The 14,122-nt window shown below is 36.8% G+C and overlaps 1 protein-coding gene across 1 annotated transcript in view; it reads right to left on the bottom strand.

Moving 5' to 3' along the window:
* PKHD1L1 (PKHD1 like 1) overlaps positions 1 to 14,122 on the bottom strand; it is a 144,993-nt gene that overhangs the window by 22,112 nt on the left and 108,759 nt on the right. Inside the window, exons 60-68 of the mRNA XM_028534074.2 lie at positions 10,934 to 11,037; positions 9,823 to 9,952; positions 8,945 to 9,066; positions 7,336 to 7,426; positions 4,200 to 4,348; positions 3,996 to 4,118; positions 3,282 to 3,393; positions 3,087 to 3,203; positions 486 to 651 (exon numbers count right to left, since the gene is read on the bottom strand). Coding sequence (XP_028389875.1) covers positions 486 to 651; positions 3,087 to 3,203; positions 3,282 to 3,393; positions 3,996 to 4,118; positions 4,200 to 4,348; positions 7,336 to 7,426; positions 8,945 to 9,066; positions 9,823 to 9,952; positions 10,934 to 11,037 — 1,114 coding nt within the window. The remainder of the gene's footprint in view (positions 1 to 485; positions 652 to 3,086; positions 3,204 to 3,281; positions 3,394 to 3,995; positions 4,119 to 4,199; positions 4,349 to 7,335; positions 7,427 to 8,944; positions 9,067 to 9,822; positions 9,953 to 10,933; positions 11,038 to 14,122) is intronic.

Raw genomic sequence — 14,122 nt, 5'->3', positions numbered from 1 at the left:
CTTTGTGATTGAAAAGTCACTGTGCTAAGTTTCTGCATGTTCTCAGTCACAGTGGTTTTAATGACTAACATTTAATTTCCAACTTCATGTTGCAGTGCATGTGATAAGACATTTGGAAAGCAGCAGGAAACAAAAGAAGTAAGGAAGGGGAAGAAATGCTAGAAATATCTCTTATTCCTAATGACTATTAATGGAAAGATATTAATGTACAGCACACTTGTAATCCCATTTATGTCTCTTATGTTTAACGATAGTGTTATTTATAATGCATGGACAAAACAGTATGAGAAAATATACATATTGAGGCCTAGTTTATTCAACTTAACTAAAAATATGAATGCGTTAGTCTTAATTTCATATTGCCGATTAAAATTTTATAAAAGTAACACTTACTTTAACATAGCAACTTTCCCAGATCTATGGAGGGGGAAAACCCCTGGAAAACTATGAAGAGAGGAAGAAAACTGGGTTTTCATATGTTTTACCTTATATCAGGCCTATGTATGAATATTTTTGATTGTTCAGTAGTATCAACCAGATGCATGTTCTTCACGTGGATTGGGTGCTGTAAATCCTCATTTAAAGGGTTAGTAATGAATACCACATTAGTTTCACCTGAACAAACATTCTTGAATCCAACAAATGTTGACTCTAAAATATAAATAATAGAAAAATAATTGTTTTCTATAGAGGAAGTGGTGCGGTTACACTTTAGGTACATTCCCTCAGACACATCATTTAATACCTTGAACGTGAAACTCTTACTTTATGAGGTAGATTAATCCCCCAGGACTCGTGGCAGAGTGCTGTTTCCCTATATCAGCACCACTGAGTGGTCACTTCCATATTTCTCTGGGCTTGGCCATGTAACTTGATTTGGCCAGTGGGACAAGAGCAACTGTGGTATGAGAAGACCTGAAAAGTGCTTGCATCTTAGGACTCACTCCCTTCGTGCCCTAGGGAATTCTGTGACTCTTAGCATGTGAACGGACCTAGCTCAATCACACTATTCCAGCCAACAGCAGCAATGACCGTCAACAGGCATCAACCACCAGCCGTAAATGTGAGGCCATCCTAGACTAATCAGCCCCTATCCATCCTTTAAACTGAAGGCAGCCTATTGAATAATCCCAGGTGGGACCAGCAGGAGAACCACCCAGGTGAACAAAGCCCAAACTATCAATCTACAGAATCACGGGCTGATAAATGATTGTTTAAGGACTCTGACTTTGGGGGCGGTTTCTTATGTGGCACAGGCTAATTGAAATGCTATTATTTTCTTGGCCTTGCTGCATATATTGTGGGGCCAAAAGATAAAGTTTATTGGATCCAAAACTTAATCTTCATTGTACTAACCAATAACTCAAAAACAGAAAAAAGCAAAAAAAAAAAAGGTAACTTCAAAATTTCTTAAATTGTGTGTATGCTATCTACTAACCTCTTGATTACATATTTTTCCTAAGAAGATATTATGTACACACAAATATGAGACTTATATGAGCATTAATAAAACACCACAGCAGCTGCCCCAGCTGATGTGACTCAGTGGATTGAGCACTGGACTGTGAACCAAAGGGTCACTGGTTTGATTCCCAGTCAGGGCACATGCCTGGGTTGCGGGCCAGGTCCCCAGCAGGGGGCGTGCAAGAGGCAACCACACATTGATATTTCTCTCCCACACTTTCTCCCTCCCTTACTCTCTCTCTAAATATAAGTAAATAAAATCTTAAAAAATAGCCACCACAGCAGCAGGTACCACTTGTTACCTGTGCAGATCTCCTTTACTGGCCTCCAATACCCATCCTTAGCTCCTGTAAGTGTTGACTGCTCACTACTCGCAGCCGCCCCTTCTCTGAGGAACTGCCCTCTAACATTTAACTTCTTAGAAAAGTGCATTTTTAAATTTCATTCACAAAATCCACTGGATGTGGCTCAATATTTATAAGCCATAGGCCAAATTTCAGAATTATAGTAAGGTTACAAAGATTTTATCACTCTGTTGGGTTACACTCTGTTACTAATTTGATTTATTTAAAATAAGACAACCAAGGCAATTACAGTGGACCATAAGATTCAATAGAGGCACTCACTAGTTTAAATAAAATATGCTGTAATAAAAAACTGGATAGCACAAGTATTAGGTAATTACAAAGCAATTTTATTTTATGAGTCAACTCAAAGAGATAATTTGTTTTGCATTTCTGGGACTTAGTTATAAGAAACACTATGCTGAACTTAGATGTCTAATTCATTGAGCCTCTTTCTTAGAGGAGACCCTGGTTACACTTAACATGAAATGGAGGCTTCCTAATCTGAAATAGACAATGGCACAGTGTATTTAAGGAGCAAAATGAAAATAATTAATATGCTCACTACATTAATTTATGTATAATTATTTTACATTATTAAAGAGGTAGCCTGGTTCAGTGAAATAGCAACAGATTTCAAGTCAGAAGGTCTTGATCCTAATCCTAGATCTGCCGATAGTTGTGGGATTTTAGTAAGATTTTATGAGCTAAGTTATATGAGTTTAAATTTTTTCAGTTGTAAAAAGAGATAAAAATAGAGCCCTGGCTGGCATAGCTCAGTGGATTGAGGGCGGGCTGCGAACCAAAGTGTCGCAGGTTTGATTCTCAGTCAGGGTATATGCCTGGGTTGCAGGCCATGACCCCCAGCAACCACACATTGATGTTTCTCTCTCTCTCTTTCTCTCTCCCTCCCTTCCCTCTCTAAAAATAAATAAATAAAATCTTTTAAAAAAGAGATAAAATATATAATCTTAGTTACATGAAAGGGCCTTTATAACTTATAGAAACTAATTAATATTTAATTACTATACTAGTGGCTTTTCTGTTGTTTTAGAAGGAAAATTAAATTTCAGTGTTTTAAATATACATGAATTTTTCCAAGGAACCATTCTTGAAATTGACTCTGATTACTGATTCCTTTTGTCATATTGAGCAGATGCATATACACATTCATTTAATCACTAATTTTTTTTTACTAACAATGAGACACTATTAGTTATACTCCATATATTCTTCATAGACCTTAACTGAGGCTTGTCAAACTATGTTTCAACTTGCCTGAGATTTTCATAAGGCCACTGATGGCGTTGTAACTCATGGTCCCTGCGTGAGGCTTCCGGGGTGCCATGTTATGTGCTGAAGCAAAGGTAGGCCAGCAAATCCCACTTCTGCCTCCTTTTATAAAAAAGAAGAAAGTTGAAATTTGAAAGTGCAGTCACATGAACACCAAAATTAGAATCCTAAATTTTTTACCTGATGGAGGTCTAGAACTCCGATGGGCAGCAGAAAGTTCAATATTGGGATCATCATTTGTTAGGACATCAGAGCAATTAAATCCAGGGCTACTCCCAACAATTAATGAGTTCTATTAAGAAATTCAAATAATACAGCTTTAATAATAAAAGTATATTATTATTATTATTATGTATTTTAACTGCTAAAGGAAACATAATAATGAGTTATACTAAAATGTTCTGTTTCAAAAACACACCCTGTAAGTTTGAGAACTGGCTCGTTCATTAAACCAAGATGAAAAAGATGTGAAAACGATGGGATTTCTTCCCTGAGTGGAAAGACACTCAAAGTGTCAAGGGGGAGATAGGCATGCAAATAATTGTGTGTGATGCCATGTTCTGCGTCTAGGATAGAAACACGTCCACGGAACAGCAGGAACAAGAAAAGGAAGGAGGGTCAATACTACCTAAGTTAGTTCAGGAAAAACTTCAAAGATGGGATGAAAAGTTAACTATCTGTGGCCAAATGAGCAGGTGATAATCAAGAAGAGGTGAGGGGTTGGGGAGGAGGGGAAAGGGTGGAGAGCCTTCTGGCCTAGGTCGATGAGAGCAAAGACAGGCGGTCTGGACTAGCGGGGTAGGAGTCCAAGAAATCATTTGTATTAGTCCTTTAATAATGTCACCCTTCTCAGAGTTTCTCTTTCTTTTTCATGTGGCTGCAGTCATTTCTTACCTTAATTCTCACTGTTTTACTGGAAATTTGGTGAGATACGGCAGCTGGCGTGTAAATCATTGAGAAAATGGCCATTCCATTGTCAACCAGGGTCACATTAGAGATATACACACTGTCTGTGGTCTGTAACACAATTTTGCGTTTATATAACACAAAATACAATAATAAAAGAAAACAAACGGTCATGATCTCAGACCAATTTACCTGAAAATAAATTCCATAATCCCAGCACATCCAAACGGTAAATCCCCGTATAAGGGAACACCCAGGAAGGCCGTCTTGGTTCATATAGATGCCATATAAACCCCCGTGGGCTTCATTGTCAAACCACTTTTCCAGGGGATCAGACTGACCTTGGGAAGGAAATACAGAATGAGAAAATTAACAGTAGAAGTCATGTCATACACAGGGTCTGGCACAGATAATGCCCCCCTTTTTATTATAAAACTTTTTATTACAAAATCATAAACATGTAATTCTGTAACATAACAATATCACACTCAAGCACACCATATGACATTTTAGGTGAAATGTTCAAACTGCTGTCCGTCTCATGTGAGACATTCATGTACCCGACCAACCATGCTCAAGCAGGCGCTACTTCTGCCCTGTAATTTTATAAGCAGTATCAGTTAAAGTTAAAATTCTTTTAAAAATTAAATATATTATTTCAATGTGAATTTTAACAAGGAGGGAAAGTATTTTTATGCTTCGGCCATTTATGATTTACTCTATTTAGTACTCACTCTTATCTAAATTGTCCCTTCGCTGCTCTTCAGAATAATTGTGTGCTCATTTGCAAAAGGTTATTTCATGTTAACACCCTTGACTAATTGTATCTGATTAAACTAATTTCATTAGAAAGACCATGAAGTTGGATTCAAACTAGGCTGAACTTGGGACACAGCGGCACCTCCTGCCGTCTGTAAAATTCCTCCCCTGCAGATCTTGGGGTGGCCGGTGCCGTCCGGGCGTCCGTTTTCAAGTTAAGTGTTGCTTCTTCAGAAGGCGTTCTCTGACTACCTGAGTCAAAGTCCCAGCTCAGTCACTTTACATGGCAATTAAAATTTTCTTCACTTGATATTTTATTATTACTCATTTGTGAATTATCCATCTCCTCTACCACAATAAAACCTTCACGAGGGAAGAGACTGTGTCTAGCTCACAGACCACCCTATTCCTACAACTCAGAAGGTAATGCAGAGATCGGTGCTTATTACGTAGTTGCTGAATTGATGTGTTCATGATGTTAGGAAAGCTATTTAACCTTTTAGGGCCTCAGTTTCCTCATATATTAAAATAATCAACTCTAACTCAGGGTTGTTTCCCAATGAAATTAAATAACCCATGTAAAGTGCCTCAATACATGAAAACTATACTCACAATTAATATATGGGATAATTGATGTGGATTGTAATACAAGTTTTATTCATGCCCAAATCAGATCAGTAACTTTAATGGTTCCCTGCTAACCAAGTGTAAACTGGAGCATTCCCTACACAGAGCAGCACTCCCCCCTAAATCGTACTTAGTCCCCAAGGATCCGATTTCATCCTATCTTGTATTGCTTTTCCTTTTTCCCTGTTCCTTTCAGATTGACATTTGACCTTGGGTCTGCCAGGCTTCTATTTTGTTCCCTGCATAAGAAGCTATTTGCATGTCTTTCTCTTGGTTCCATACAATGTACCCAGAGGCAAGTGCGGCTCCTCCCTTGGACCCAACATGAGTCCTAACCCCCTTCCCAGCACCTCAGCCTCTCACTTATCTGGGAGATGGCCATTCTCAGTTCCCATGCCAGGGACTTAGACCCTCAGTTCCCCTGTGGTGTTTCATGTTTCCATCGCTTAAAATTCAAAAACTCCTATAGAAACTCTCAATTATTTAGTCAGTGAAAAATAGATTACATGGCATTACATATAGTAAGTATTCATATGCACAGCACATATTTTGATTTTCAGAAAAATCACATAGCACTTCAATAAAGTTATGGAGAAATGACATATTTTTAAACTTTAAGTTAGAGAAAAGCCACTTAAAGCTATTGGGAACTAAAATATTTAATAAGAGCATATATCAAAAAATAAATCTGTTGGCAAAATTGCTTTATTCCATCAAAATGTGTCTTACACAAGAATAAATTAGCTTAAGTCCAATAAGTTTTGAATTTAGAAAAGAAATGCTGATTCAAAGAATCTTAAAAGTAACTACACTGAGAGAAAAGAAGGAATGTAAATTTTTTGAAGGAAAATCCCATTTCCTTTAAGCAGTTTTCTTAGGAAGAAAAGCCTGCAGCTCTATTATCTATTTCATTTTTTTGATCTGATAATCCTTTTATATAGTTGAAAAATCAACTATATAAAACTTATAAAAACTTATACAATAATAAGTCGCCCTGTTCCCACTCAACCACTACAGTTATTTGTGTTTATACTTTGGGTTTCTTTGTGTAAACACACATATTATGCATGTTTTTATTTTCTTCCTGTTTTCCACAAAACACGTTATACAAAAACCAGTATTAAATATGCTGGTCTATAATTTTCTTTTTATCACTTTAGAATCTCCATTTCAGTACATAGATATGTACCTTACTTAGTGTTCAGTATCTGGCTTTGCATAACCAGCCCACAGGCATTGGATACTGGGTGGCTTTCGGTTTCCTGCTAACACACACAGCTGCTGTGAGGAACAACTTTGTTCACAGATCTTTTCTCTCATCGAGGCAACTGTTAGTTATATCACCAGAGGAGAAATGCTGACCCAAAGGTAAACATCTCTCTGACTCTGGCAGCTATGGCCAGATTCCCCTCTGTAGAGGCTGTATCATTTTGTCCTTCAACCAGCCATGCTTAAGCGTTCCTATGTCCCTACAGCCTCGTCAAGAGAGCAGCTGTTCAGTTCTTGGTTTTCACTCTTCTGATAGAAATGTATCTGAGAACGGCTCATGTCCTTTGACTCTCATGCTTGCAGGTTTTAATGAACAGCGAGCATTCATTCATTCCTGAGAAGCAGAAGTGTGAAAGAGTCGCACCTCTCTATAGGTGTGGATCTTATGAAGGTGGGATGAGATACTCGCTGTTCCAGTACCAGCCAGATCAAGAACTGAAGTTGCTGTTAGAAGCTTAGGATCATAGATGTGGAAAACAGTTGTCCTTAAAAGTCTATGCAGTCTTTTTTCTTTAGACCCAATGATGTCTGAAATAATTTATTTCCCCTGTTGAGTTCTTTCAGTGCTCAGGAAGAGGAATATTACATATTGAACTGTCAAACAATAATTATTTACTTTACAAATTTGGACAAATTATTTCCTGGTTTTTTCACTCTATGCCAAAAGACTTACTTGAGCAAGGTTCCCCATCAATGCGGTATCCTGCCCTCCCAAATCCAGCCACGACGTTATTTTGTAAGACTGTGTTGGTCCCTCTGTTTATCTAGTACAGTGACAAAGAAAATACTTTGGGTCAGGCTCTTACACAATTATGCAGTGAGAATAAGTGTGCAACATGCATAGGAAAACTAATTATGATTACACTTGCAGGAGGACAATTTTACTTTATTATTCACTCCATTCAAACAAATTACAAACAAAGTATTCGCATTAGCTTAGGTCCTTGGCATAAAGCCAATCACTAGACTTCTTTGGAATATGCATTAAAGAAATTATTTTTTATTCAGTCACAAAATACACTGGATGTAGTTCAATATTTACAAGTCATTGACCAAATTCCAGTATTATAGCAAGGTTACAAAGATTTTATCATTCTTTTTGGTTATATTCTGTTACCAACACAATTTATTTAAAACAAGACAACTAAGGCAATTAGAGTAGACCATAAGATTTCTTTGAGGCACTCACTAGTTTAAATAAAATGTACTATAATAAAAAACTGGCTAGCACAAGCACCAGCTAATTACTAAGCAATTTTATTTTATGAGTTGAGTCAAAGTGATAGAAAATGAAAACTGCAGAGCACAGAAGGTTTAGTTCTTGCCTATTGTGTCCACAAAACAGCTAAAACCTTGGTTATTTAAAACATAATAAACACCCTTATTTTAAAAGATGACGATAAAATAGAATTACATGGAATCCATAAAGTACTCTTCACTTCAAAAGATAAAGATAAATTTAAAGATTTGGAATTGACATTTTATTATATTCTATCATCTATTAATAGATGGAAAGAGAACATTATCACCTAATAAATATATACTAAATCCCAGGCTTTCCCATTTTACTGCAAGGTGATTATTAACAGTTGCACAAAATCAAAGCCCAGTCCTTATCCCATCTTTCAAAGACAGCTACTTATAATTATTTTTCATTCCTATGGCATAGGTAATACAATAAAAGTGGAAGCTATATTTCTCCCAAATCCTTTCTCTGTGCTGTTTTCTTGTTTGTAATCTCATTCTGCATCTAAATAAAGCCCTATAGTAATTGAAGAAACTTCACGGAAAGCAAGAAGGGGCCCAGTAGCTATGTCGCATAAGAGTAAGGAACCTTGCGTACAGAATCATAGAGATTTTAGACGAGAAAAAGGTTGTAGAGATTCCACAGTCTATTACCACAGTTTTCCACACGAGGAAGGAAACTAAATTCCGAGTTAAATAGTAACACAGGCAAGGCACTTGGTCAGTCCGCAGCACAGAGAGACCCTGAACAGGAACCTGAAAGCACTAATTAACGCCAGAGAAGCAAGGAAACAGTTCGAGAACTGTTTAAACTAATGGGCATCCACACAAAGAAAAATCAATGTGGAGCGCACATCATCTTTTCAGAAAGTTCATTCACCCTTTTAATCAGCCCATTTTATTAGTTCATCTGTCTTAGCTAAGGAAGAAATAGTTTTCAGTAATATTTTTAGATTTACAATTTCTACAGAAATTGGAGTCTTTAATAAGGAAATCATAACATTGTATAATTAGAATCATAAGTGCGTTCACGTTACCTCAATTGCTGCGTGCCAGAGAGTTGAACTTAACTCTTTTCTGTTCTGGTAGGTGCCCGGCCAAACCGCAAGTGCGACCAAGTTTCCCCGGACTCTGTTGGCGTCCCCCCATATTCTTATGCCTGGAAAAATCCCCCCAACACATATACATTTGTAATAAGCGCTATGGGGGGGGTGTCTTTCTTTTTTTCCCCATGAAATCAGTTTTCTAGTTTGAGCCTGATACGTGAACCCCTGAAGTTTTAAATCGAGCCCTCTGCACTCTTTGATAGTGGAACTTGACTTAATCAACCACCTGACTTAGGGACTTCTGGGTGCTTGTTAAATATGTGGGTTCACAGGCTCCACCTCAGGTTTTAACAAACACACAAATGCATTTTATACATATTAAATAAGGTCATATTACACTTTTCACTGATATTTAAGGAAGAGTAACCTCCTATAATGGAATATAAGTTTTTATCAAATAATAACCTTTATTTGTGAATAATCTTTCTAATTGGTATGTAAAGAGTGTTTTAAAAGCCATAGTGATTTAAACTATTGGTATTAGATAATTCACATAAGGTCATGGTTTGGTAAATAATTCTTCTTGTGCTATAGTGTCCTCTATGGTATCCATAGCCACAATGACTACTTAAATGTAAAGTAAGTACAATTAAATTAAGTACAATTAAAATTACATATCCAGTTCCTCAGTCACACTGGGCACATTTTGAGTGCCAATGACTACACATGGTTTAATGATTCCCATATATGAACAGATAATCATCCATTTCCATTCTTGAAGAAAGATTAATTAGAGAGCATGACCCTAAGACTTTACAGGTAAGACTGTCTCAGAAAGATATGTTTGGACCAAAATATTATTACATTACCTTCCCCCACTGTAAAGTGAATGATGTTATCATCAATGTCCACTCCATCTGTGCCAAACACACCGATTGCTGGGGAAAAGCCATGGTGAAAAGCACAGCCTCGGATGTAAGATGCCCCGTGTTCTTGAATCTATAAAACATTGGGATTCAGTGGATATTTAAAAAATAAAATACATTTAAAGAAAAAACTCAAAGTAGGTGATTTTCAGGAAGCACACCTTAATAAACAAAATAATCAGCTTATATTCCATAAAAAGAAAATATTCCAGCAGGTCTTTTAATCCTGGGAACTTTCTGCATATCTTGAATTTGTGATTAAATAAAGCAAAAGAAGGATGCTTACTTTAAATGCAGGAAAAAATTCTCAAGTGATTTTCTATGCATTTATATTTCTGTCATTACCTATATAATGCTAAGGTACTAAAATTTTATTTTTGTAGAATAGTTTACTATAAGATGAACAGGAATTTATTTTTTAATTTAAAAAGATGACACCCCAGGCAAGGGGTTATGATTCAAGTGTCTATTGGAACCAGTCAGTGGGTAGGTTAGGGGTTGCAATTTCAAACTACAAGGTCACATTTTATTTCCATAAGAAATAAGCTTTCATTTTTCTTAAATCATCAGCCCTCTCAGGATATTTATTTTCCCGCTTTTGAGAATAGCATGGATATACAGGCATAGATTTTTTCATTTGAACAATTTAAGCAATACTCAGTTTGCTTAATAGAAACTGTTTGGAAATATGTTTGGTTATTGCAAACTAAAGGGGAGATATGAAATACCATTATAGAGCATCAATCCTTGCACCTTCCCTGCTCCTTTTTCTATATTTTTCTTTAACTTACCTTAAATAAGAGCATTAAATGGTTAGAATTAAATACTGCTTTAAGTCCAAAAAAGTAACAAACTATGGAAATGATCCCTGAAAATATGGTCTTTATAAGTCTAAAAAAGTTCAGGGGAACTATATCGAAGAAAGTTGTATTACATTAGATTATAGTCTTAGCACTTCAATGATCTGGCTATCTAATACAGATAAATGAAAATCACATCAAATTCAAAATATTTTATGCTAAACATGCGCACAAACTAACAATAAAGCACCGACCTGCCCCAGGTTGAGGAACGTGACAGCGTGCCGGGGGTCAGAGCTGTCCCTGAAGCCGTCCTGGCCGCTGTGATAAAACTCCACATTACTTATCCTTGCATTTCCTGTGGGAGGGAGGCAGTTACACTTCCTTCTTCTTGAAAAAGAATAAATAAATCTCGAAAAGCTACAAAGTTTATATTTTCTCAATTACAAATTTGTTCTCAATTGTCTCATGGATATCTCATTAGTTTTCCTTTGCTCCTTTAATGTAAATGAGGCAGTACTTCTGAGCATTGCTTCACTGTCTCCCAGATCCTTCTTAGACATTTTTCCTAATAGATTCCCTTCCTCATGAAATTTTAATAACACGGACGTATTAGATATCTGTTAATGTTTGGTGGTCCGTTGGAGGGCTACAAACCACTGCAATAACTGAGGGTACTTTCATCCCCCCAGAGCCAGAGTCGCCCCCTCGGTGGTGATACTGTCCCTGTCGAGAAGGCACAGCATAAGGCACAGGATATAATGAACCTGACATTTCCATCTTGATGCTCCAAATAGCTTTTAAGGGCATTATCTTTATATAATCTCTTCTAGAATACACATTGCCAACTACCTGCTCATCAGTTTGTTGTAAGTACCACAGAGCTGACAAATGCCAATTTTGGAGACTGGTAATAACAGCGATAACAACCCACAAGAGATTGCTCTGTGCATTAGAGAAGAGTGATTTTGTGCTAGAAAGAAAAAGCTTGTCTCAAAATCTGTGAACCAGCAATTAGATGTATGGTGGGGAACATAAGATTAGTAAAATAAAGGCAGAGAAGAAATGACTACTAGAATCACCAAGGCCTAAAAGTCATAGATGTGTTTTCTTTGCTTACATCACAAAACAGTCTATAAAAGCAAGGAAAGCTTGTCATGGGAATAGGGACCACCATCATGGGACTTTAAGTGAAACAGACAGAGATTAGTACCCAGGATCAGATCAATTTCACCCCTCTAATATTCTGTTTCTTTATGTTTAAAAGAGGGGCATTATTAAAATAACCATGCGTGGTGCCAGTTGGGTACTACATTTCTCAGGGGTATCAGTCAGCAAGTTACAGAAATGTCTGTACTATGCTGCACACCTGAAACTGATATAATATTGATTGTCAATTGTAATTGAAAAATAAAGAAAATTAAAAGGGGGACAATATTTATGCCATAGAGCTATGAGAATTAAATGAGATGATATGTGTAAAATGCTTAGCACAGTGCCTAGAATCTTGTATCATGACCATCAATTCTATCATCATCATCAGTTAAGCTTTTGCTGGCAGACCATGACTAATAGGTAGAAGTTACATTGGAATAGCTACTTTCTCAGTATAAAGAATTTCTAAAATTAAAGCTGTTGCAAAATGTAATGGCCAGTATTGTAAGCAAGTAAGGACTTGCCAAAACACTTCACATCTAGAATAGACGATTACTCCTGGTACCCAGATCGGGCGATCGAAGTATCAGCTTCCAATGAAAAGAACCTGGGTTACTGGGAGGAAGAACTTATTCCCAGTCTCAGAAAAACAAAGTACATCATGTACTTGCCATATCAGAAAGTGAAGAAGTTAAAAAAAACCTAGTCAAAGGAGGACTTGGGTATCAATATGAAAATGTTCTGGAGGTCAACAAGGGGACATTTTCTGCATCAATGAGATCAAATATTAAACAAGGAACATAACAAATATGTTTAAATCCATGAATCTCAAAATGGTACTAATAAAACACAAAACAGATAAAAAGTCCTTGTCACATTTGGAAGGTGCTTAGGAACAGACTCATTATTTTGACAACTAGTTAATGAAGGGAAAGAATCAAGCATTTTCCTTTCATTTCCTATATAAACTGTCCCTCAAGGCAATCAAAGAGTTGTTTGGAGAAGCTTCTCTTTATAAAAGTATCCTGGATTATAAATGACGGGGGAATGGTAGAATTAAAATGCCACCATTTTAAACCTCAGCGATCTAATCTGGACAATGACCATTCATGGCTGCTCACAACACAAAGGAGAACTAGCCATTCATTACCTGCCTACTGATAGAAGAACACACCGCCAACTATGAAGAACTTGTGCCTAAGAACTGAATCTGCCTCTGATCAGTCTTCTGGTTCTAAACCACATATGCATAGAGACTATAAGGGAGACAGGAACGACTTAAGTTCTAGGGATGCAATTACTAAACCCCAGGCTTTTGGAAACACTATAGGAAAAAATGACCCAGTTCCTTTTACCAATAAAATGCAAGGAAATAGAAACAAATCACAGAGATTTCAGATTCATAACCAATTGAACATGGATCTTATTTAGATCCTGATTTGAATAAAGAAAGTACAAAGAAGGAGGGATGGAAAGAAAAGAGAAGGGAAGGGAGGGGAAGGAGAGGGAAGAAGGAAGGAAAAGAATAAACTGGAGGAATTTGGGCAATCATTCGATGATAAGGAACTATTACTGACATTTTTAAGTCTGATACTGCTGTTTTTAAAGAAATTTTTTGACCTCCATACTAAAATATTTCTAGATTAAAGAATATGTGGCTGCTTCATTCATAGTAGCCAAGATATGGAAAAAACCTGAGAGTCTATCAACAAAGGAATGGGACAAAAGATGTAGTTTATGTCAACAGTGGAATATTCCTTAGCTATGAGAAAGGAGAAACTCTGCTATTGTGACAATGCAGATGGATCTCAAAGGCATTACTATGAAATGAGCCAGACAGAGAAAGACAAATACCACATGGTGTCACTTACACGTGGAGTCTAAAAAAGCCAAACTTGTCAAAGTAGACAGTAGAATGGTGGTTTCTAGGGGCTCGGGAGTAGGAGAGTTGGAGCGACATTGGTTAAAGATATAAACTCACAACTAGAAGATAAATGGATCTCAGAGATATAATGCATAGTGATCATAGACAACTATACTACATTATAAACGTCAAAGTTACTACGAGGCTAAGTCTTAATTGTTCTCACCACAAAAAAGAAATAATTATGTGACATGATAGAGGTGTTAATTAATGTATCAACACATTGTACACTTTAAACATATGCAATGTGATATATTAATTATACCTCACTAAGAATATACGTGGCTGCTTCACCGTAACCCAGTGGCTTAAATAGTGTGGGTGGGCATATCGATGAAATTAGACTGGCCAAAGTTGTTAACTG

Source organism: Phyllostomus discolor, chromosome 7, assembly GCF_004126475.2.
Source record: "Phyllostomus discolor isolate MPI-MPIP mPhyDis1 chromosome 7, mPhyDis1.pri.v3, whole genome shotgun sequence".
NCBI classification, from domain to species: Eukaryota; Metazoa; Chordata; class Mammalia; order Chiroptera; family Phyllostomidae; genus Phyllostomus; species Phyllostomus discolor.
The sequence above is the reverse complement of the archived record's forward strand: the minus strand, read 5'-3'. Positions and strand labels throughout refer to the sequence as shown.